This window comes from Pleurodeles waltl, chromosome 3_1, assembly GCF_031143425.1.
Source record: "Pleurodeles waltl isolate 20211129_DDA chromosome 3_1, aPleWal1.hap1.20221129, whole genome shotgun sequence".
Taxonomy (NCBI): Eukaryota; Metazoa; Chordata; class Amphibia; order Caudata; family Salamandridae; genus Pleurodeles; species Pleurodeles waltl.
Window position 1 is genome coordinate 549,483,202 of NC_090440.1, and position 24,535 is coordinate 549,507,736.

The window sequence follows — 24,535 nt, forward strand, 5'->3', positions numbered from 1 at the left end:
AGTAGTGTAGAGTCTAGTATGCCTAACCTTACATCACCATTGATTGATTTTCATGTGCCATATGTGCAGTGACATTCTGCGTATTCCAAAATAAGAGAGTAAATATATCATTTTGTATATGCAGGGGGAACAAGAATACCCTATAAGTGTCTCAATTATCATGCACACCAACTTAGCTCTTAGCCTAGCCCTTTCCTGTTTCCCCACCCCAAATCCACAGCTCAATTTGGTGAGTGGCTGCACTTACTTGTTTTCCATTTAAACACTGGTTAAAGTTAAGTTATGTTTTGATGTGGTCATAACACATAAATATATCTTTAAAAACACCTCTGAAATTCAATTAAAATTGCAGTCAAAGTATAATTCTGGTACAAATGGAAATCTAAAAAAAACACCGACATTCACCAACTATGGTTAGCTCCAAAAACTATGGCTTTCACACTCACTATGTAAATCATAACTTGCGCACCAAAAGCTGAATTTTGCACATAAATTACCAGTTCTTGTTATTTAATCATCCTAGATATTGTGCTTGAAGGTCAATAATAAACAAGTGATTGTAACCGTAATACTTTATCAGCTCCCTAAAACCTTTTATCCCTATATCCCAGTCAACTGCAAAGTATCTCAGCAAATGACTTGATGCAATTCATTAACATGTGAATCCCAAATGTTCTAAAACATTTTCTTGACAGGATAATTGTAATCTCCAAATACCTTTTCCCACAGTGACAGAGCACAATATATGCTGTTTAATATGTGTTGCAGGGAACGTACTGGACTCAAAGGATACTTCATACTCAATGACTTTACAACTGTTTACACAAGTCTTACATATATTTGCATGTAAAAATGTAAAACAAAATCATTTACCCTCCAACAATGGGTCAACCTCAGGTAATTGACTAGGAACATGCTTGCATTTCCAGGAGTTGGATTTTCTTTGTGACCCACGGTATTGGTATTATTGTGTTTACAGAACATTTACTCTCTTCAGGCAACTGTTTAAAGTAATGATGATCGAATACAAACAAAGAAGGGCTAATATGTCGGGAGTGTTTAAAGAAAAGTTGGTCCTGTGTACGGTACTCCCATCATAATACCAAAAAACCAAAGGTACACAGTTCCAGCCAATAGACTAGTACAAATGTAAACAGTAAGTAATAGAGTCTATGAGTCTGCTCTTATTAGAACAAGAGCCCTCACTCACCAAATGGTGACATGCTTCATCATGTCTAAAACCTTTAAATATTGAGTTAAAATTTAATGTTACTAGCTAAATGTTGGTTCTCATTTTATTTTCTGAATTTTGGTAAAAAAGTCTCCATTATTTCTGACACACAATGGTAATCTTGATGTGTTCTCATCTGCGAAAACAGTGGAGCCTACCAGGAGGGTTAGAGTGGTCTTTATGACCAATCGGTAGAATGAGCAAAGCTGGAATCTTTGGATGATCAAATTTGAGAAACCACTACTCCTCCAGCTCCATTAATCCTTTATTTCATCATAAAACTCATTCATTTCTTCATAATACACAGTCTCCACTAATTGTTTTAAGGTCTTCTGCATGTACATTTCACATGGTAAAATCTGATATTGGATATTTAAGCGTAATCAAAAACAATGTTTTTCACATTACTAACAGTTACATCAAAATCTAATGCATTTTAATGTAAATAACGTACTTCACTTACAAATACAACACAGCATTATTTTTAAACATATAATGCTACCTTTTGTTTTTAAAGAGAATCTGTCCATATTCCATTTATTCAGTGGATTTTCAAAAGAATGTTAGAAGTACTTCGCCGTCTCTGCTGGCAACATTTTATATAAACATTGTTCCCTTGCTTTCACAATCTGAATACTTACAGTGTAGTATTGTTTTCAGGAGTCGCCATTGCAATTTTCTGGATTTTTCGATATAGTTCTTTTTTAATAGCTATTTTTGATCTGTATATATTTTTGTTGTAAAGCAGAAAATAGTTGCATTATATATTAATTGTGATCTAATAAAACTACTTCTCAAAGGTGTCCCCTATGTCATTTTAAATAACTGTTCTTAATTCCAAAAAGAAAATTGTAATTCCACAAGAAAATTGTAATTAGTAAATTAAAATATTAGTTTGAAAGTAAATTACTTCCCGCCCTTTGCCTCCATATAACTTCATTGACCAAACCTAAAATGTATAATATTCTTAAAAACCTAATTTGAAAGTAAAGAATTCCAAATTCAAAGTTAAAATGTTTTAATTAAAATGCTTCCAACCCTTTGCCCCATGTCACTTTAAAAACCCATTCTTAAATAGAATATAATTTGAATAAAGATAAAGAACTTATTAAAATAATGAAGAATGCAAACATTTAACTACAAAGACTCAGATTTACAGCACAGTGTAAAAAAAGAAAAAAAGTGATATAAATGCAAGCCTATGTAAATAACATCAACATTTAATGCATTTTTACGTAAATAACATTTAAAATGCTTAGGAACACAATCCAGCCCTGTTTTTAAATCTGCAGTGCTGCCTTTTTAAAGAGAATCCATACATGTTCCAGTTATTCAGCTGAGTTGATTTTCAAAAGAATGTTAGAAGTTCTTCTATGTCTTTGCTGATGGCACTCTATACAAACATTATGTCCTTCCTTTCAGAATCAGAAAGCTAACCAGTTCATTGTTTTCCAGAGTCAAAACTGCCGTCAAAGTGTTGAGAATTGTGATAGTCATTCAACGTACTCCTTAAGGCAACCTGTCCATATCATCATAATTGTTTTCTTTTTCTCTTATATTTTCTAATATACCACACTTTTTTCATGAAATGTGTGTGCTGGCCACCTGCAGAGGGTTGGGATCAGTCCCTGGGTGGAGCCCAGAGCCATAAGACCGTCCTCCTCATGTGCACAGTGCAGCTGATGATTGCCACATCCAGAGGGTTAGATGCAGAAAACTCTTGGATGTTGTATACGATTATAAAAAACACAACTTGCTGAAAAAAAAAAAAAAGGTTACAGTAAAGTTTTGGGAAGCGTTGGTTAAAACGCCTCAAAATAGGTTTCAAAAACTCAGGCATTCCCCTAAAAAACACACAGTTAAAGTGTCCCTGGACTCCAGCTGTAGAAAATAGAGCTCCAGCTCGGAGTGCTTTGAAAAAATATGGTAAGCACTCCTGCAGGCCATGAATTCAGTGGCCCAGGAGATTCAATGTTATTTTGTTTACGTTGACGTGGACTGCTGCACTTGTTTTGCAAATAGTGTTGGCACAGTTTGACAGATCTTCACAAAACTTTCCAAAGAAAAAAGTTTGTCCACTGCAGCTCAATCTTGGAAAATTTTGGGGTGATCCATCAAATGGGGGAGGAGAAAAAGGGGTGGTCCCAAATACAGTTTCCCCATGCATTTTCATTAGGAAAATTCGAACAAATCTACCAACAAAATGGCTGAACAGAGTGGCAGAAAGCTAGATCTTTACACATGTGATTTGTGATTTGATGTAAATACATTCAGTAGTTTTGGAGAAATTAAGGTTCAAAATATATAGATATGGGGATGGTTGGATTTGTAGGAGACCAGTGGGCATACAAATTAAAAATATAAAAATGTTTCCATCTGCAATCTTGTTCATAAGGGAACTAAACGCTCCTGCAGGAGCTCGTGGTCTGATTGGCTGGCCGCAACCTGAACAAAAATGTTTTGGGTGCCATTATAAGATTCTGTGCCTGTGTCCTGAAAATTGAAAGTTAAAAACAGCCAAAAAAAACCAATAAAGTATAAGGGATCATGGTAAGGGTACTGGGGATGCTGTGATCCTCTGGATTCACCATGCGGCTGAACTACCAGCCAAAGCATTTAATCTGATTAAATCAGGGCTGCAGATCCTTAACTTTAACGTAAGACCACACCAACAAGTTTAAAAAAAGACTTTAAACACTTGGCTAATTTTCATGGAAAGATCTAAGACCTTCCTGAAGCCATTGGATGGCAAAGTAAAAAAGTGGTATTATTAACACACCAGGGCTACATGAGATGGAAGGCGAATTGGTATAGTTTTATTATTAACACGACTAGGATGATTCTGATTGCAACCAAATAGGGGTGCTTCCTATTTCAATATTCTGTCCTGAAAATGACCCCCCTGAATTAATTTCTATGATTGCGGTCGAAAAGTCAACATTGTATTAGAAATTGTGGATTGACTTTTTGACCTATGGTTATAGGTGCTTATTTGAGACCTCATGCTTTTAAACACAGTTTGGTTTTAGTTTTCATGTAAATAGGACTGCAACACTTATACTAACACATAATTCACTCACACTGCGCCGTTATACAGGAGCACCTCGATTACTTTACTTTAAATTGTTGAATTTAAGCTTCAAATAAATGTGATATATTACTCACAACCCTCATCGGTACAGAACGTTCTTTATGGTACAACCACTGTCGTGGAGGTTAATTCGTATTCTTCCCCCAGAGGGACCAAAACATTTTTTGTTATAGTAGTGATCCTCTGGGAGCCAGCTCTGGCCCTGAACTCCTGCGGGAGTTCCTCTGGAGCCTGCACAGCGCCCTGGACTCCACTGGATCTGGAAAGCAATTAAAAAAAGAAAAAGGGGGAGGGTTCCCATTGGGGTTGGTCTGAGGCTTGAGGTTGAGCTCCAGGCCCTTTTGGTAAGCCCCAGGTTGCACACAGTCAAAGGCCATGCTTGATGGCAAGTTGGCCAGCAGTTAGCGGTTTGGCTCAGAACCTGGTCACAGAGCAGGCCCTGCAGCCAACTCTGTGGTGCACATGGCCGAAAACTGTGCATGACAAGAGGTTGGCAAAAGGCAGGGATATGAGTAAAAGGCATGTGGTCAGTCCCACTCTAGCCACAGGCAGCAGGGGGTTGACATAGTTTGATATGGTAATAAAATCTTACTTTCCGTTAAAAAAAAAAAAAAAAAAAAAAGAATGCTAGAAATGCACTGGGGAAAAAAACAAAGGTTAAAGTGGTGTTATAAATAGGTGAAAATGTAAGTTAAAATGTAACATTTTAAACTAAAACAACAACTGAAATTCACAAGTTAATGCAAGTAACTATACCTTGCACCCTCGTCATACATTGCAACACTCATAATGTACTGTGACATCAATGATAACATCACTGAGGACAACTGGAATTATATAGTTAATGACATCACTCTGCCTGGCGAGGGCAGAAGTGGTATTCGTGTAATACAGATTTGGCTATCAGGCAACGGAGCACACTGTGATAAAAGCGCCCTACAGTAAAAGCTGTGCAGTTAAAGCTACTTCAACTTACATTTATTTGCAGTGTGCACTGTTTACATTGCCACTGCTGTGATGTGTGCATTTAATATTTGGCAAATCTTTTTAATACTGTTGTTTTTTCCCAAATATTAGGACATCCTTAGGTTAAAGGAACCTTCCATAATTGTTAGCATCCTCTTGTCTTCATTACCAGATACATAAATGCTAACACAAACATAGTCAGTATCCAAAGGACCTCCGTCCTTCCTACCGGACATAAGTGTGGCAAGTCAAAGCTTTTTCATTCAATGCTTACTAGAGGAATTAAGCATGGTAAACCCTTTGACTAGAGGGAGACTTTGTGAAACTGGTGACGCTCTTACAGAGGTCTCTGAGGAAGCTGCTTCAACAACATTTTGACTCACTCAGTTTTAGCACAAATGCAGTTTCAGCGCAATGTTTCAAGAATGTTTTCATGGATTGTAATGAAAGGTATATAATGTACCATAAGACTGTATTTCACACGCAGGTTAGACCTCTCTCGTGAAATGCAAATTTCTCTTCATGGCAGATAGTACCCTATGCTTTGTTGTATTTAAGACTATATTTATATATTCTCCCTGACCCACGCAAATAAACTAACAAGTTTGTTAGATGGTAGAGAAAATCACATTTTGTTGGGTTGTTTTTTTAAATCAAAAATAATTTGAATTAGTCATGCCTGTGTTTTGCATGCATATGCACATGAAAACAACTATCACTTCCATCACAGCAGCTAATCAAATGTTGCCCGGCTGGAAATAAAGGTGCGGAACACCCTGTGGGATGCAGATGGACACTATACATTTTCAACAGGTTTTCTTGTGGCACTTAAATAATTGGAGTTTCAATTGTTGCCTAAGTAAGCAAGGTATTAATTTTATTTAGTGTAGAAGGATGGTACAGTGATCTGCGTTGCTAAGACTCAAACATGTGACATGCCTTTTACACACCAACCTGCTGGATTGAAGGAAGTTACAGTTTGCACACAAACTGTTTTAGTAATTTCTCAGAGATTAAAGAGACGTTCACATGAGTAATGTTGTATTTTTGTTTAAAAGGACAGAAGACAGAAAGCACGTCTCGTGGAAGACACTGCCAAAGAAGCCATGCAAGAATCTCATGAACACTTTACATAACTTGTACCAGCAGCTTGCAGAGTGTGAGTATGAAACTTAGAGGTGCTGTGTTTTTCTACTATGAAGAAAACGTAGAGATGTGTCCAAACAATAATCCAGTAACTTTTTTGGGGTGGGGAATATACGTTTGTTATGCTCTCTACATAAAGCACATGTAAACATGAATTAATTATTTATAGAAATTCCACTGGCCATTGTTGAATATTTTACAAATTTATTTTCACCAGCCTTCTGGTGTTCTTGGTGTGCAAATTTTGCTGTAGTTTGTGGTTCTTCAAACTCTCCCCTTCCCTGCCTTATTGCATTTGGTGATCTAAAAGCTACATACCAACTTTAGAACCTGGAGTCCTGAGTTATATTACCTCTTTATAACTTGGTCAAAAGTGTGTGTTCCTCAGTTAGATCTTTATTGTTGAATCTGTAATTGATGGTTAATTGATGATAAACCCTTCAAGCATGAGGCATTTTTCTGCATACAGTTCTTGTTAACGGATCCTCAAAATCTTTGCTATGAGGTGCTTAATATTTATTCCGTAACCATTCAAAATTCTCAGAATACTGAATTTCACCTTAAAAGAATTTAGTCATTGATATGCAATATAACTTAAGTAAATCCCAAGATGCAAGACTACAATATGAAAGCTTCTGACTCTTCTAGTACCATGATAAATAGGAGAGCAAGATCCTCATTAAGGGTGGCCTGGAAAATGGCCTGGAATTTACCCACCCCTGAGTTACTGATGCCAAAGGCATCAGTAACTCAGAGGGTGGAGAAAGTCCAGACCAATGCCAGTTGTAGCCTGAAGTCCCCTTAAAACTAAGGAATTACTTGGGGGGGTGGGGGGATGTATAATTCCTCCCATAATTCCTTATTTTGGGGATTTTCATGTGTGAAAATAAACATAGCTGATGTGCCTGGCCTCATTGGAATTAAGACACCACTTTTAATGAGGGGGTGACCGGACCACACTCTTTCTCTTGTCTGATGGCCATTTGTTATCGGCTTGTTTATGTTGTCTTTATTTGACACACATTTGTAATGCACTTCAGATTAATCTGGCCAAATAGGAGTCGGAACAGCGCATGCTGGAACCACACATGCTTAAACAACGCAGTCGGAACAACGACCGCATTGTTACCACAATGCCTTTACCACGAAAGCCTTAAGAACGCTTTTTCGTTGTAAAAGCATTCCTGGTAAAGGCATGCGTGAACGGCATGCATGGTTCCAGCATGCGACTCCCCCACCCCTAACACAATCGTACCCCAATCCCCCACCCCCCAACCTTAAAAACAGTAGTACCACTACCCCAACCCCCACCCCATAAACTTAAACTACCCGACCCCCCAACCCCGCCCCTAAACCTACCACGACCCCCTGCCCCCTAAAACCTAAACTACCCGCCCCTAAAAACTAAAAATACCCGACCCCCCCACCCCGCCCCTTATCCTAAACTACCCCGACCCCCACCCCAAAAACTAAAAATACCCCAACCCCCTATTACTAAAACTACTGTGACCCCACCCCCAAAACCTAAACTATGCTGACCCCCACCCCTGCCCCTATAACTACTGCGACTCCCCCACCCCCTAAAACCTAAACTGCCCCGAACTCCCAACCTGCCCTGAACCTCCACCCCCCTAAAGCCTAAACTACCCGACCCCCCCAAACCCACCCCTAAAAACTAAAAATACCCCAATCCCCGCCCCAAACCACCCCAGCCCCTCACCCCACCCCTAAATTTAAAAATGCAGGACCCTCCATCCCCACCCCTAAACCTAAACCACCCCGATCCCCCACCCCAAGAACTAAAAATGCCCCGACCCCCTACCCCTGCCCCTAAACCACCCTGACCCACCACTCCTGCCCCTAAACCACCCGACCCCCCCCACCCCCAAAAACTAAAAATACCCTGACCCCCCCACCCCTGCACCTAAAACTAAAAATGCGCTGCGCCCTCCCCCGCCCTAAACCATCCCGCCCGCCCCCAAAAACTAAAAATACCCGACCCCCCCACCCCGGCCCTAAAACTAAAAATGTCCCTACTCCCCAAACCCCTGCCCCTAAACCACAACCACCCCGACGCCCCACGCCTAAAAACTAAAAATACCCGACCCCCTCCACCCCGCCCCTAAAATAAAAAATGCCCCAACCCCCACACACTCATCCCGAAACCTAAACCACCACAACCCCTCCACCCCCAAAAACTAAAAATGCCCGATTCCCCCCACCCCGCCCCTAAAACAGCCCCAGCCCCATTTACCTGATCACGTCCTCTGACGAAGCAGACTCCCTTCTTCTGTGCCTTAACCACACATGTGCATTGTTCAGCACATGTGTGGTTAAGGCACCGAACAAGGAAGTCGTGGTTAACGAAAGCGTTGTTTCGCTTTCGTTGTCCACGACTTCGTTGTTCTGGAGTTGTGGTTGGGGATGTTTCCAATCTGGCCAATAATTATGTGGCTAACACCTCTGCTCTATTATACTCTAAATAAAGACTCTGTTTTTTCACAGTCCTAAGGGTTTTTTTGTCCATCAAAAAATAACAAACACCCCAGAACCTCTTTAATTCCTACCAAATATGGTAAGCTATTCTAGGGGTGGACAGGATTTTCTTGTTTGAATTGAACAGAGATTCAGTACTATACAATCTACATTGCACAGTTGAAACGAAAGTTGTATTCTATTAGGCTTGTATCCTTTTGTAGCCAGCGTAGCATTGCCCACCATGCCTTACTAAACTGCAAGTTGCTATTTCGTCCTCTGAAAAAGCTGTTGGTCAACTTTACTAATTTTATGTTGTGATTTCCGTATAGATGTATATTAAAATCTTTGAAACTTTGAATAAATAATAAAGGAGGCGGTAGAGTGAAACATATATTACTAGAATGTTCTGTTATTGGTTATCTCAACAGTAAACGTAATCTCTTACGACAAACAGAAAGCCTCTTTGACCTAAGTTCCTGTGATAATGTGAATGCTCCAGTTTACAACATTTCTATTTCATGTAAAAGTTTTTATTTTTTATTTAGAGAATGGTTATCTTACCTTCCTAAATCATCAAAGGAGTTACCTAATGGCAATATGATTTTTCAAACACTGCATTTTATTTGTTTTATCATCTTTTCTTCAACCAAGAAGCATGTTTAATTTGACTCTTGCTTCCATAGTACTCTTTGCTGCAGTAAAATATGCCTACATGTAAATATTGCATAATAATTATGTCCACTCCTCTTTTCAAAGGTACCTTCATTCATACCCAATTAGACCTTTTTATAACAGAAGGGTCATCCAAATCGAGTTTTCACAGGTTTTAAAAAACAAACACCTAAACATCATTCCCCCCGCAAGTATAATTCTAAATCATATCTAGATTCTTTGACTGGTTTCTCAATTAACCTTTGGTTAGTTTAACAATTTATAAGCCATAATCTAACTGGGAGAGAGAAGAGGTATATTGTTGTCAACCTTTTAATGTAACTGAAAGTTCACACTTTTGCCCAAGCTTGCAATATTTGAAAAAACCTACATATTTGAATACAGTGGAGATTGCTCCATAGTAGCATTAGTCTTTGAATAATGAGAGTAACCAATTTCGTGTGGCGGCAATAATTGTAGGGAGGTAGGAGGAAACCAAGAGGGATCCTGCAACTTCTACGTCTGCTACTCTTCAATGTCACCTTAACTACAGTGACACAATAAAACATTGATCTAAAGCCTGCTAATACAGTGTCACATATCGTAGACTGTTATTACAGTGTGCTGTTTGATCTTATATATCAATTCATAACTTGAAAAAACATATTTCTTTCCTCTCCAGTGCAGCACAGGCCAAGTGAAGATGCCCTGATGGGTCTGTCAATGAATGACAGCGACTCCAACTCTGGGAAGAAGTTGCATTTGTTGGATTTGGAGATCCAAGAGGCATTCCTGTGCTTCATGGCCTCTTTGCTGAAGGGTTACAGGTCGTACCTTCGTCCGATCACCCAAGCCCCATCTGAGACAGCCACAGATGCGAGTTCACTGTTTGAACTTCAAGGTAAATGGCATGGACCTGTTTGTCAGTCAGGGTGTGGGTAAAGAAGAGTATGACTTGTCTGGCAGTGGTCTGATGGAAGGTTCAAATGAATGTACTCTCATCATACAAATTATGTATTTTCTTCTACTATACCTTTACTTTTGGGGGTGAGCCACTTCCTTTAATGTTGCCCTTGAGTACTGTAAAGGAATTTAGTTGGAACCAGGCAACCTCTATGACGTGATGAGAAAAACAAACTGATAGAAATGTATCTGTGATTGTTGAAAAATGAGACAGATTTCCACCTTTGACTAACAGTTTTATGTTAGTGATATTGCCTTTGATATAGGTGTACAGAGGCAATATGGTATGGGGATTTCCTTGGTCAGTAGACAATTTCTGAAATGCAAGAGACCTGCAAGTGCAACTTGTAATCAATTGTGATATAGTGAATGTTATGAACTGCTCAGTTAAAGAGTGTAAATGTATGCTTAGCTATCAAGGTAAAAGGAACCAGAGCTGCCATCGTTATGCTTACCCTTGGAGTGAATATGTGCATGCCATTCTCCCACTAAAAGACGAAAAGTGAATTCTGGTTATACAACCTCCTGACCAAGAAGCATATACATGTTAGACTCTTTCTCTTATGGCTCTCCTTGGTGCAGTAATACATGCCGAAATGTAAATGTTGCACTAATAGCTATTCTCACCACCACCTTTTCAAAGGCATCTTATTCCATAACCATTGGTATGGATTACCATTACCTGTTAGAGCAGTCTACAACAAAGAGTCATCCAAATCAATTCTTCTCTTGAAAAGACTTTTAGAAGCACCTAAACATTCTTCCAAGAACCGTCTACAAATAGTTCTTTAAATGCATTCTTCTCTTGAAAATATTTTTAGAAGCATCTGAACATTCTTCCCAGTGAAGTGAAGTTCTAAATTATGTCTATACTCTGATTGGTCTCGCAATTTACCATTGGTTTACATCACAATTCATAAGCCATAATCAACCTGAGAGATGGCTGAGGTATCGAGGTCCATATTTTCAAGTAACTGGGGCATGTCTCTCTCTCTCTCTCTCTATATATATATATATATATATATATATATATATATATATATATATATATATATATATATATCTTACTCTCTATCTCTCTCTCTCTATCTCTTTCTCTCTATCTCAGAAATCCTATTGATTATTCCACAGTGAGAATTCTCTTTAAATAGGGAATGTGACACCTTTTGTTTGGTGACAATTGTTGTAGGAGGAAAAAAGAGCCAACCTGTGACCACTGTTGTGGCTCTTCAGTGCCCCTTTCCACAGCTGAATGTACACAACACATTAAAACATTACCCTAGTGCCTGCTTATATAGTATTACAAATGAGAAACTATTATTCCAGTGTCCTGTTTAATGTTGTGTGTCCATTGCATAAATTGTTCAACATGGAAGTTCTCAGAAAAGGAGCAGAACTGTATACTTGACTGTGAAGGCAAAGGAAATCAGGGTGCTGTTACTATGCCTCCCCACAACCTCTGATAGGAGGAAGGAGGAAATGAATATGTGCATTACAGTCTCTGGGTAACAGAACATTTATTTTGGATTAGATGACCTTGTGGCAAGAGCTATAAAAGCTAAAAATGTCTGCTGCTTGGGTCCTAAGGCTTCGAGAAATGCATTATCATAAAGCAAACCTCTCCAAGCTCAGTTGTAGACGCAACACCTTTATTTCAAATTGGCACAGAGGTTCTTAAATCTGGCATTTGCATTGAAAACTGCTGCAAGAGCCCACTCTACTCTTTCTTTCCACTCGTCGCATGTGAACTGGTGCTCAGTGACGTTTTTCTTTCAAAGAGGCCCCGCGTCAGCTGCACCAGTGCTCTCTTATCCGTCATATTATTCTGAGCAGGGTGGGTGTCTTAACTAGATAGATCAAAAATAATTTTCCAGTGGTGAAGATGAAGAACATGACCACACAGATCCTTCATTGTGAGGGTAGCACTTCCCCTATAAAATGCAGCATTGCTTGAGCAGACGTAATGTGATGTCTACTGAAAAGCTGAAAAATATCTCCAGCATGTTTTTACATGGAGACATCCTATACTTAGTAATGAAACATTCTGATTTATTTTGTACTTGTAAGCATGATGAAGATTGTAAAAGTGTTTCCCTCATTAACAAGTTTGATGTGTGGAGGTGGGTGCGAGTTTGTTGATTCCTGTCTACTGAACCAGAGGTGCATTATGACAAATTAGGATGGCTAACCAAATCTCTGGGGCAATTGATTTTTACGCTGCCCTTTTATTCTCATTACATTAAAAACAAATAAAAACAGACCTGGGAGGTCGGTATTAGCGCAGTAGAATGCTTCCGACGAGACTAGCTCTGGAAAGCTTTGCTATAAACTGGCATAATTATTAATATTTTGCCCTCATTTATGTTGTCATAGCACTTGGTGCTGGTAACTGATTTTCTGGCTCTTTCATTGACGACGCCCCAGTGATTTTCTTTTATTTATTTCTTATGCTCACTAGTTATGTAGATTACAAATTCATTGAATTACAAGTGTTTCCCATCCTATCTTCTCTTCACTCTCCTAGCTCCAAGATAAAGTGTTTTTGAGGACAAATCCTAGATTCACACTAAGTTATTTCTTATTTTTGTCTCTATTTGGAGACAAATCTCAACCCATGGATTAAGATTCTTTCACATTTATAACATGAAAACTAAGACTTTCTATGGTAGATCATAGCTTTTTGATGGACTAACAGCATAGTCCACAGAATACGTTCTCAAGTTGTAACCCTAAAACGCAGAAAGAAACCCAGCAATATTTTATAACCCTATTTCAGTCAACTAGGGGTTGAATTTGTTTGCAACTGATCAATATGTTGTTATATTAAAGGTTTTATAAGTGACAAGCATAAAACTGGCATTAGATCCATCTAGGGGTATGCTTAGTGAAAGAACTACATCATAGTAGTGTGTTATGTTATTCTGTTGTAAGAGAGAAATGAATTATGTAGAAAAAGAAATCACTGTCTTGCTGTGACTTTCTCCTGCCTGCATGGACATGTGTTTCAGTTTTTTCTCCTGTGTTATGTAGGGAAGGCCTGCGCTAGTGACACCCTTCAATCCAACATAGCATTCTGTCTTGAGTAGATGGTTGTCACCCCAATAGAATGAAAGACCCTTGAGCTGGTATAGGTTGTGGAAGTGGTGCCTATGCAGTTATCTGTGGAATCCGTGGGGACTGGGTGTGTGCTTCCACTGAGTTGTGAATGTGCCTTGATGAATGGGCGTTGTATGTAGGAGTGCACAAGAGAGAGTACCTTAGAGATAGAGATGGTCTGACAAAGAGTCAAAAGAAAAGATACCCGATTCCTGAAAGGACTGACGTGCATGGTAGTTTCTGCAGTTTGAGAATGATCCAGGAAACGTATCATGGAGGTATTGTTTGTTGTGGGCCAGCGGGCTCCAGATGGATCCATCTGAAGAAGGGGTAAGGTGAGGCTGTTGCTGGAGTTGTGTTGGTACTGGGGTTTCTCCCTTCGTTTTCCCTGTTATCTTCTCCTCTGCATTTACCCCATGGGTTGCATCGCTTCCTTTTCTCACCTACTTTTACTCTCCACTCTGCTGCTCTTGCGTCCACTGCATGCTGCTCTGTGCTTCATCAGGAGCAGCTGTTGACTGACTTGAACTAGACACTGAATCTGCTGGTGCTGTTCTAGAATCATCACTGGATGGCTTCCCTCCTCTAAACTGCATGGAGCTGGCAGCGTCGTTCACTTTGTATTAAGTCATTGCATCTGTTTTGAAGAGTGGAAGTGTGTGAGGATGGTGGGACGTTTGGCGAGGTGAGGTCTTGGGTCTGGTGATGGCTAGGGATGCTTTATGTGGTGCTTCCGCAGCAGTTGAGGGAATCACGTTGCATCCCATGATCATGGTGACTGCTTTTGGCAGTAGTAGCTAGGACGATTCTCGTTCTAAAAGCTTATGCCCTTTCCCCACCTCCCTCCAAACACAATATTTAAACTTTTTTACTCCCAAACAAACGACTGGAATGAGAATAAATTCCTTTATAACACAGTGTCCAATCATATAGAGTTCTCCTTTGAACCGTAACAGGGCTTATTCGGAAGATGATTCTTAGAAACTAAGTCACTCCCAGTTCTTTGAGGTGCCAAAAGCACCTTTTTATGAAATTTTTTAATTTTCAAAAAAAATTCAAGGTAAAACCATGAGGACTGAAATTATTAGGGATACTCTACACTCACTCTTTATTGACCTTTTGGCCCTGTTTGGGTGCGACTACATCCCCTGACTCCCTCGTCTGACCATGCTCTCTGAAGTGGAGCAGTAAAAGCATGAATGGCAGCCTCCAGCTGGTGTGGATGGAGCGTATGAGGGTGAAGGACAACTGACTCATGAGCCTGGGTAGTAGAAAAAGAGTACGGCTGAGAACACTGACCGATGAAGTAAGAAGGTGAGCAGACCATCTGTACCCTGCCTCTAACAGAAAACCTAAGACAGAACACCCTTCGTCCATACAACAAGGTCCATTGTGTGGGTACTAGGGCATCTTCACAGCACCCCCCCCCCCTTTTAGGAACAGCCCACAACCTCATAAGACAACATATTAGACTGTGTCCTACACGTCCATCCAACACAGTTCAAATACTTCATGTATTTGGGTACCAACAAGCTCTCAGCAGCACACACAACCGTGTACGCTTTATAAAAGCACAGTTGCAAACAGGATAAAATACCACCTCACTTCAGGATAACACATAAACTAAGGGCCTGACTACAAGTGGCCTGCTATGTTGCGATCCCTGTGCTAACACCTATTTGTGCAGGGATCGCAGATACAATTGGTGAGATGTTTATTGCACCCAGTAATTGACAGACGCAATAAAGAGTGGGCTCTTTGTTAACCTCTTAGCTGCTGAGCCTTCCCCCCCCAGTGCTGAGCCCTTTTTTGGCTATTTGAGGTAGTTCGCGCTTAGGCCTTCATAACTTTTTGTCCACATAAGCTATCCACGCCAAATTTGCGTCCTTTTTTTTCCAACATCCTAGGTATTCTAATGGTACCCAGAGTTTGTGGTTTCCCCTGGAGGAGACCAAGAAATTAGCCAAAATACAGTGAAAATTTAGTTTTTTTCAAAAAATGGGAAAAAAGGGCTGCCGAAGAAGGCTTGTGTTTTTTTCCGTGAAAATGGCATCAACAAAGGGTTTCTGGTGCTAAAATCACCATCTTCCCACCTTTCAGGAACGGGCAGACTTGAATCAGAAAACCACATTTTTCAACACAATTTTGGCATTTTACTGGTACATACCCCATTTTTACTATTTTTGGTGCTTTCAGCCTCCTTCCAGTTAGTGACAGGAATGGGTGTGAAACCAATGCTGGATCCTGGACAGCTAAACATTTCTGAAAAGTAGACAAAGTTCTGAATTCAGCAAGGGGTCATTTGTGTAGATCCTACAAGGTTTTCCTACTGAAAATAACAGCTGAAATAAAAAAATATTGAAAGTGAGCTGAAAAGAACAGCCATTTTTCTCCACGTTTTACTCTGTAACTTTTTCCTGCAATGTCAGATTTTTTTAAAGCAATATACCGTTACGTGCGCTGGACTCTTCCGGTTGCGAGGATATATAGGGCTTGTAGGTTCATCAAGATCCATAGGTACCCAGAGCCAATAAATGAGGTGCACCTTGCATTGGGTTTTCATTCTATACCGGGTATACAGAAATTCATTTGCTGAAATATAAAGAGTGAAAAATAGGTATCAAGAAAACCTTTGTATTTCCAAAATGGGCATAAGATAAGGTGTTGAGAAGCAGTGGGTATTTGCACATCTCTGAATTCCGGGGTGCCCATACCAGCATGTGAGTTACAGGCCATTTCTCAAATAGACGTCTTTTTTAAACACTGTCTTACATTTGGAAGGAAAAAATGTAGAGAAAGACAAGGGGCAATAACACTTGTTTTGCTATTCTGTGTTCCCCCAAGTCTCCTGATAAAAATGGTACCTCACTTGCGTGGGTAGGCCTAATGCTCGCGACAGGAAACGCAACATGGACACATCACATTTTTACATTGAAATCTGACTTGTTTTTTGCAAAGTGCCTAGCTGTGGATTTTGGCCTCTAGCTCAGCCGGCACCTAGGGAACCCTACCAAACCTGTGCTTTTTTGAAAACTAGACACCTAGGGGAATCCAGGATGGGGTGACTTGTGGGGCTCTGATCAGGTTCTGTTACCCAGAATCCTTTGCAACCCTCAAAATGTGGCCAAAAAAACACTTTTTCCTCACATTTCGATGACAAAGTTCTGGAATCTGAGAGGAGCCACAAATTTCCTTCCACCCAGCGTTCCCCCAAGTCTCCCGATACAATTGGTACCTCACTTACTTGTGCGGGTAGGCCTGGTGCCCGCGACAGGAATAGATCACACAATGGTCAATGTTGGTCCTTTCATGAGGCAGCCTTTTAACCCTGGGGTGATCCATTCCTGATGCAGGCACTAGGTATAGGCACTCAAGTGGAGTAGTGTTTTTATCAGGACAGGTGAGGAATCACTGGGTGGTAGGAATTTTGTGGATCCCAGCATATTCCTGTAGTTTGTGTGACAGAAATGCGAGAAAAATAGAGTATTTATTCTCCATTTCAGCTTTGCAGGGTATTCTGGGTAAGAAAACTTTGGGGAATCCACACAAGTCACACCTCTGTGGACTCCCCCGAATGTCTAGTTTCCAGAAATGTTTGGGTTTAGTATGTTTCTCTATATGGCCGCTGAACACAGGACCAAAAACACAGGTGCCTGCCTTACAAAACCAGTTTGTTTTGTGATAGATAATTTTGATGTCTCCACAATACGATTTGGGCGGGGGAATTTGGGGCTGAACTAAATTGGGGAGCTCCCAAGAGAGCACTCTCTCTCTCTGCTTGCCGCCGCATTCACCTGCTCTCTGGGTTGGGCTAACCCACTATTACCCTGTTGCACAGACTGTGCTTGCGAAGGGACAGCAGGACTGTCCTCACCACCTCCCTCATAATTTACTGGAAGAGGAGTTATCGAATCGGACTCCTCCGACTGAAAAAGAGTCTGTGCCATTGTCCTATCCCTCAAATACTGTCTCAGTATCTGATGTCTGTCTCTGATCCTATGTCAGAGCTGTCCTCTATAACCCGAGTGACGGCAGCAGTCATCCATCAAGATGCCACCTCTGCTATTGGCTAAACTGTTGCTCTAAAACACTAGCCTACGTAGACAGTCAAAAAATCGATGGTGTGTGTGAGATACGTGCAACAGTAGAGGCCACCTTACCTGCGCTTCTTCCCTCAATCAGCACGTTCTTTCAAGACACTCAAAAAACACCTTGTCACATACCATTCGTCACAGCACCTCCTGTGCCCAGTCCAACAATCATTATTGGTGCTCCCACTCCCTCCTCCTCGGATTCCCTCATTACCACCCAGCAAAACTGCCCTTCATCTCTCCATAGCCGCCCCCCACCCCGCACATACATTTCATTTGTATTATAGCGCAGGTAATGGCTGACTTTAATAATGTACTCAGCTATTTACATAAAATACAGATTTGCTCTATGCAGTAGGCATAGAAACCTTCTGCGCTTCTTTATATCACTAAAACTGCCACTAGACAAAAGCCTGATCCTTTTGTAGCAGAAACATAATCACAATACTTACTTGACTTTTTTATTGCTGCCTAAAAGCTACAGTTGAAATGTGTCAGTTGAAGTATGTGCATTGCTTTGAAGACGCAAGCTGCAACTGCAAGCCAACTGGTGGCAAATATCTATATATATATGTTCGATGGCATGTGTAGTTGCAGATACACATGCTTTGCACATCCCGCCATCTAGTGTTGGGCTCGGAGTGTTACAAGTTGTTTTTCTTCGAAGAAGTCTTTCGAGTCACGAGATCGAGGGACTCCTCCCCTTTCGGCTCCATTGCGCATGGGCGTCGACTCCATCTTAGATTGGTTTTTTTCCGCCATCGGGTTCGCACGTGTTCCTTTTTGCTCTGTGTTTCGGTTTGGAAAGTTAGTTAGAATCTCGTAAAAATTCGACGGTATTGTTTGCGTTCGGTATCGGGTTAGTGACTACAGATCGACTCCGACTTTTGAAGAGCTCCGGTGGCCCTTCGGGGTTTTTTCGATCCCCAGTTGGGGCCTGGTCGGCCCAGCCACGTGTCTCTTCAAGGCTGATGGAACGGACCCCATTCCGCTTCTGCCCAAAATGTCACAACAAGTATCCGTATACAGATCAGCACCTGGTCTGTAACCTGTGTTTGTCTCCAGAACACAAAGAAGATACTTGTGAAGCCTGTCGAGCGTTTCGGTCGAGGAAGACATTAAGAGACCGAAGAGCTAGAAGACTGCAAATGGCGTCGGCGCCGACAGGACAAAGGCATTTGGAGGAGGAAGAGGAAAGCTTCTCCATCCAGGAGTCGGACTCTGACGAGCTCGATCCCGAAGAAACGCCGAAAACCGTGAGTAAGACGTCGAAACATAAAACTCACGAAAAGACCACAAAAGCCCAGGGGACGCCACCGCCAACAGGCCATGGCTTAACCCATAAAATAGGTGACCGATCATCGGCACCGAAAAAGGGCACGCTTGTGTTTGAAGTCATCTGACTCCGGTCGAGATACCGAGCCCGAGACAGCGGCTCCGAGCAAGTTCGGCACCAAGACAGTGGCACCGAAATGGGTCGGCACCGAGAGATCACAACACCAAAAATAAAGAAAGTGTCGTCGGAGCCGAAAAAGGCTACCGAAAAGGTTTCCATTCCGAAACATCCAGCCTCGGAACCGAAATCCGGTTCCTACACAGAGGAACAGGGATTGTCCTCCCAAATGCAAGGACATAAGTTCGGACAAGAACTAGAATCAATGGAGCCAGACTACACTCAAAGGAGGCTCCACATTCAAAAGGACACAGGGAAGATAAGCACTCTTCCCCCAATTAAAATGAAAGGAAGACTTGCCTTTCAAGATAAGGACAAGCAGCCACAGGCAAAGGTGGCAAGACAGACAACTCCGCCACCATCTCCACCACCATCAATGCACACATCACCGGTAGTCACTCCATCACTGATGCAATCCCCAACGCATACTGCAATGAGTCAGGACGATCCCGACGCATGGGACCTTTATGATGCACCAGTATCGGATAACAGCCCAGACTGTTACCCAGTAAGACCGTCCCCACCTGAGGACAGTACATCTTACACGCAGGTGGTCTCAAGGGCAGCAGCTTTTCATAATGTCACCTTGCATGCAGAACCGATTGAGGATGACTTTTTGTTTAATACACTATCCTCCACTCATAGCCAATACCAGAGCCTACCCATGCTACCTGGAATGCTAAAACACTCCAAACAGGTGTTTCAGGAGCCTGTGAAGGGCAGGGCCATAACTCCAAGGGTGGAGAAAAAGTACAAGCCACCGCCTACACACCCTGTGTATATCATGCAGCAATTAACACCAGACTCTGTGGTAGTAGGGGCAGCTCGCAAGAGAGCAAACTCTCACACCTCGGGAGACGCACCACCTCCAGACAAGGAGAGTCGCAAATTTGACGCTGCAGGAAAAAGGGTTGCAGCACAAGCAGCAAACCAATGGCGTATTGCCAACTCACAAGCACTTCTGGCGTGATATGATAGGGCTCATTGGGACGAAATGCAGCATTTCATAGAACACTTACCCAAAGAGTTCCAAAAAAGGGCACAACAAGTGGTAAAGGAAGGACAAGGTTTCTCAAATAATCAGATACGGTCAGCAATGGATGCAGCAGATACAGCTGCTAGGACAGTAAATACTGCAGTAACAATAAGGAGACACGCATGGTTGCGTACATCGGGATTCAAGCCGGAAATACAACAAGCCGTGCTGAATATGCCTTTTAATGGACAGCAGTTGTTTGGGCCGGAGGTGGACACTGCGAAAGAAAAACTTAAAAAAGACACTGATACGGCCAAAGCCATGGGCGCACTCTACTCCTCACAGAGCAGAGGCACATTTCGCAAAACACAGTTTAGAGGGGGGTTTTGAGGAAAAGCTACAGAACCCACAACGTCACAAACAAGGCCCACTTATCAAAGTCAATATCAGCGGGAAGGTTTTCGTGGACAATATAGAGGGGGACAATTCCAAAAGAATAGAGGGAAGTTCCAAAGCCCCAAAGCTCCTCAAAACAAGCAGTGACTTCCAAGTCAGAAATCCCCAACACATAACACCTGTGGGGGGGAGAATAAGCAAATTTTACAAACATTGGGAGGAGATAACAACAGACACTTGGGTACTGGCAATTATCCAGCATGGTTATTGCATAGAATTTCTCAGATTCCCTCCAAACGTTCCACCGAAAACACACAATATGTCAAAACAACACATGGATCTTCTAGGACTAGAGATCCAGGCATTGCTACAAAAAGGAGCAATAGAATTTGTACCAATTCAACAGAAAGGAACAGGAGTTTACTCTCTGTACTTTCTCATACCCAAAAAGGACAAAACACTGAGACCTATATTCAGTGCTTTAAATGGGAAAAAATAAGTGCAGGTACTCATTAACATATACTAGTAGTGTGTTGGGTGGGGCTAGGGGCGGGGCTAAGAGCAAGACATGGGATACTTTGACTTATATACCAGTTGCAGCACATGCCAAGGCCCATGAGAAATGTGTTTGAACAAACAAAACAAGTTAACTCGTTAAACGAAATGTAAGCGAAACACAATGCTATTTATCTTACTGGCAAACATATTTGCTGTCGTTTTGCACAATACTATATATTCTTGAACGTGCACACACAGAAAGAAACAAGCAGAGGCGCACACTCAAAGCATTCCACACAGTCCTCCTTAAAGTGCCCTGATTCTCTCTCTTTCATTCGCTTTTCTCTCACACAAAGACACATACATACCAGCAGGCAAACACACATACATAAGCAGACCCTCGTTCAAGAGAGTCAGGTGGGATCAAAGCCATTTTAAACTTTCCTCCCATGGCTTTCTTAGTTGTCACAGCTGGGCTGCCTCAATTCCTGTGTTTACACAAAAGCACACGAGTGTGTAAATGTGATTGACAGCACAGGGCCTGAATGGACCCTGTTCTGACAAACACAGCGTGATTGTAAATACCCAGACATTAGGCACATAATCCCGCTGAATAGCTCAGCAGGGCTCAGTTTAGGGCGACAGAAGCACCTTTGCTGTCAGAGGCGGGTTCAACTCTGAGAGCCCAGTGCTCACCAGCACTAGCAGCTAATGAGCCTACCCTTCAGGAGTACCAGTACTCTCCTTGGCAGCTGAGAAGTGCCGGTACTCAGAGTGAAAAAAATAAGAAGTGCCGGTACTCAGTACCGGTGAGTACCGGCCCATTTAAAGCACTGCCTATATTAGATCTCAGAACATTAAATACCTACATCAAATCAGACCACTTTCACATGGTGACATTACAAGATGTAATCCCACTGCTCAAGCAACAAGACTACATGACAACACTAGACCTAAAGGATGCATATTTCCATATACCAATACATCCTTCGCACAGAAAGTACCTAAGATTTGTATTCCAAGGGGTACATTACCAATTCAAGGTGTTGCCATTCGGAATAACAACTGCGCCAAGAGTTTTTACAAAATGCCTGGCAGTAGTAGCTGCGCATATCAGAAGGCAGCAAATACATGTGTTCCCGTACCTAGATGATTGGTTAATCAAAACCAACACACTAGAACGGTGTTTACAACACACAAAGTATGTCATAGAAACCCTACACAAACTAGGTTTTTCAGTCAACTACACAAAGTCACACCTTCAGCCGTGTCAAACACAGCAATACTTAGGGGCAACAATCGACACAGCAAAAGCGATTGCCACTCCAAGTCCACAAAGAGTACAAGCATTTCACAATGTAATACAGGGCATGTATCCAAACCAAAGAATACAAGTCAAAATAGTAATGAAACTCCTAGGCATGATGTCCTCGTGCATAGCCATTGTCCCAAACGCAAGATTGCACATGCGGCCCTTACAACAGTGCCTAGCATCACAATGGTCACAAGCACAGGGTCAACTTCTAGATCTAGTATTGATAGACCGCCAAACATACATCTCGCTTCAATGGTGGAACAATATAAATTTAAACCAAGGGCGGCCTTTTCAAGACCCAGTGCCTCAATACGTAATAACTACAGATGCCTCCATGATAGGGTGGGGAGCACACCTCAATCAACACAGCATTCAGGGACAATGGGACTCTCGGCAAAAACAGTTTCACATAAATCAATTAGAACTATTGGCAGTATTTCTAGCGTTAAAAGCATTTCAACCAATAATAAGCCACAAAAACATTCTTGTTAAAACAGACAACATGACAACAATGTATTATCTAAACAAACAGGGAGGAACACACTCAACACAGTTGTGTCTCCTGACACAGAAAATATGGCATTGGGCGATACACAACCACATTCGCCTAATAGCACAGTTCATTCCAGGGATACAGAATCAATTAGCAGACACTCTCTCTCTCGGCATCACCAACAGATCCACGAATGGGAGATTCACCCCCAAGTACTACACACTTACTTCCAAAATTGGGGAACACCACAAATAGACCTGTTTGCAACAAAAGAAAACACAAAATGCCAAAACTTCGCATCCAGGTACCCACAGGATCAGTCTCTGGGCAATGCGTTATGGATGAGTTGGTCAGGGATATTTGCATACGCTTTTCCCCCTCTCCCACTCCTTCCATATCTAGTAAACAAGTTGAGTCAAAACAAACTCAAACTCATACTCATAGCACCAGCTTGTGCAAAACAACCTTGGTACACAACACTACTAGACCTCTCAGTAGTGCCTCATATCAAACTACCAAACAGACCAGATCTGTTAACTCAACACAATCAACAGATCAGACACCCCAATCCAGCATCGCTGAATCTAGCAATTTGGCTCCTGAAGTCTTAGAGTTCGGACACTTAGACCTTACACAAGAATGTATGGAAGTCATAAACCAAGCTAGAAAAATCAACCACTAGACATTGCTATGCAAATAAGTGGAAAAGGTTTGTTTATTATTGCCATAATAATCAAATTCTACCCTTACACGCATCTGCTAAAGACATCGTAAGCTACTTGCTACATTTGCAAAAGTCAAAACTAGCTTTTTCATCCATTAAGATACACCTTACTGCAATTTCAGCTTACCTGCAAACTACCCACTCATCTTCACTGTTTAGGATACCAGTCATAAAAGCCTTTATGGAAGGCCTAAAAAGAATTATACCACCAAGAACACCACCAGTTCCTTCATGGAACCTCAACATTGTCTTAACACGACTCATGGGGCCACCTTTTGAGCCCATGCACTCATGTGAAATGCAATATTTAACATGGAAAGTTGCATTTCTAATTGCCATCACATCTCTAAGAAGAGTAAGTGAAATCCAAGCATTTACCATACAAGAACCATTTATTCAAATACACAAGCATAAAGTAGTTCTACGGACAAATCAAATTTTTTTACCGAAAGTCATATCACTGTTCCACTTGAATCAAACAGTAGAACTACCAGTGTTCTTCCCACAGCCAGATTCTGTAGCTGAAAGAGCACTACATACATTAGACATCAAAAGAGCATTAATGTACTACATTGACGGAACAAAACAAATTGGGAAAACAAAACAATTATTTGTTGCTTTCCAAAAACCTCATACAGGAAATCCAATTTCCAAACAAGGCATTGCTAGATGGATAGTTAAATGCATTCAAACATGTTATCTCAAAGCAAAAAGAGAACTGCCTATTACACCGAGGGCACACTCAACTAGTAAGAAAGGTGCTACCATGGCCTTTCTAGTAAACATTCCAATGACTGAAATATGTAAGGCAGCCACATGGTCTACGCCTCATACGTTTACCAAGCACTACTGCGTGGATGTGTTAACTGTACAACAAGCCACAGTAGGACAAGCAGTACTACGAACTTTGTTTCAAACAACTTCAACTCCTACAGGCTGAACCACCGCTTTTGGGGAGATAACTGCT

The 24,535-nt window shown here is 41.4% G+C and overlaps 1 protein-coding gene across 5 annotated transcripts in view; it reads left to right on the forward strand.

Moving 5' to 3' along the window:
• Positions 1–24,535, forward strand: part of DENND4A (DENN domain containing 4A) — a 518,288-nt gene that overhangs the window by 293,722 nt on the left and 200,031 nt on the right. For all 5 annotated transcript variants that reach the window (XM_069222901.1, XM_069222904.1, XM_069222905.1 and 2 more), the window contains exons 11-12: positions 6,347–6,447; positions 10,246–10,464. In XM_069222901.1, the coding sequence (XP_069079002.1) occupies positions 6,347–6,447; positions 10,246–10,464 (320 nt within the window). The remainder of the gene's footprint in view (positions 1–6,346; positions 6,448–10,245; positions 10,465–24,535) is intronic.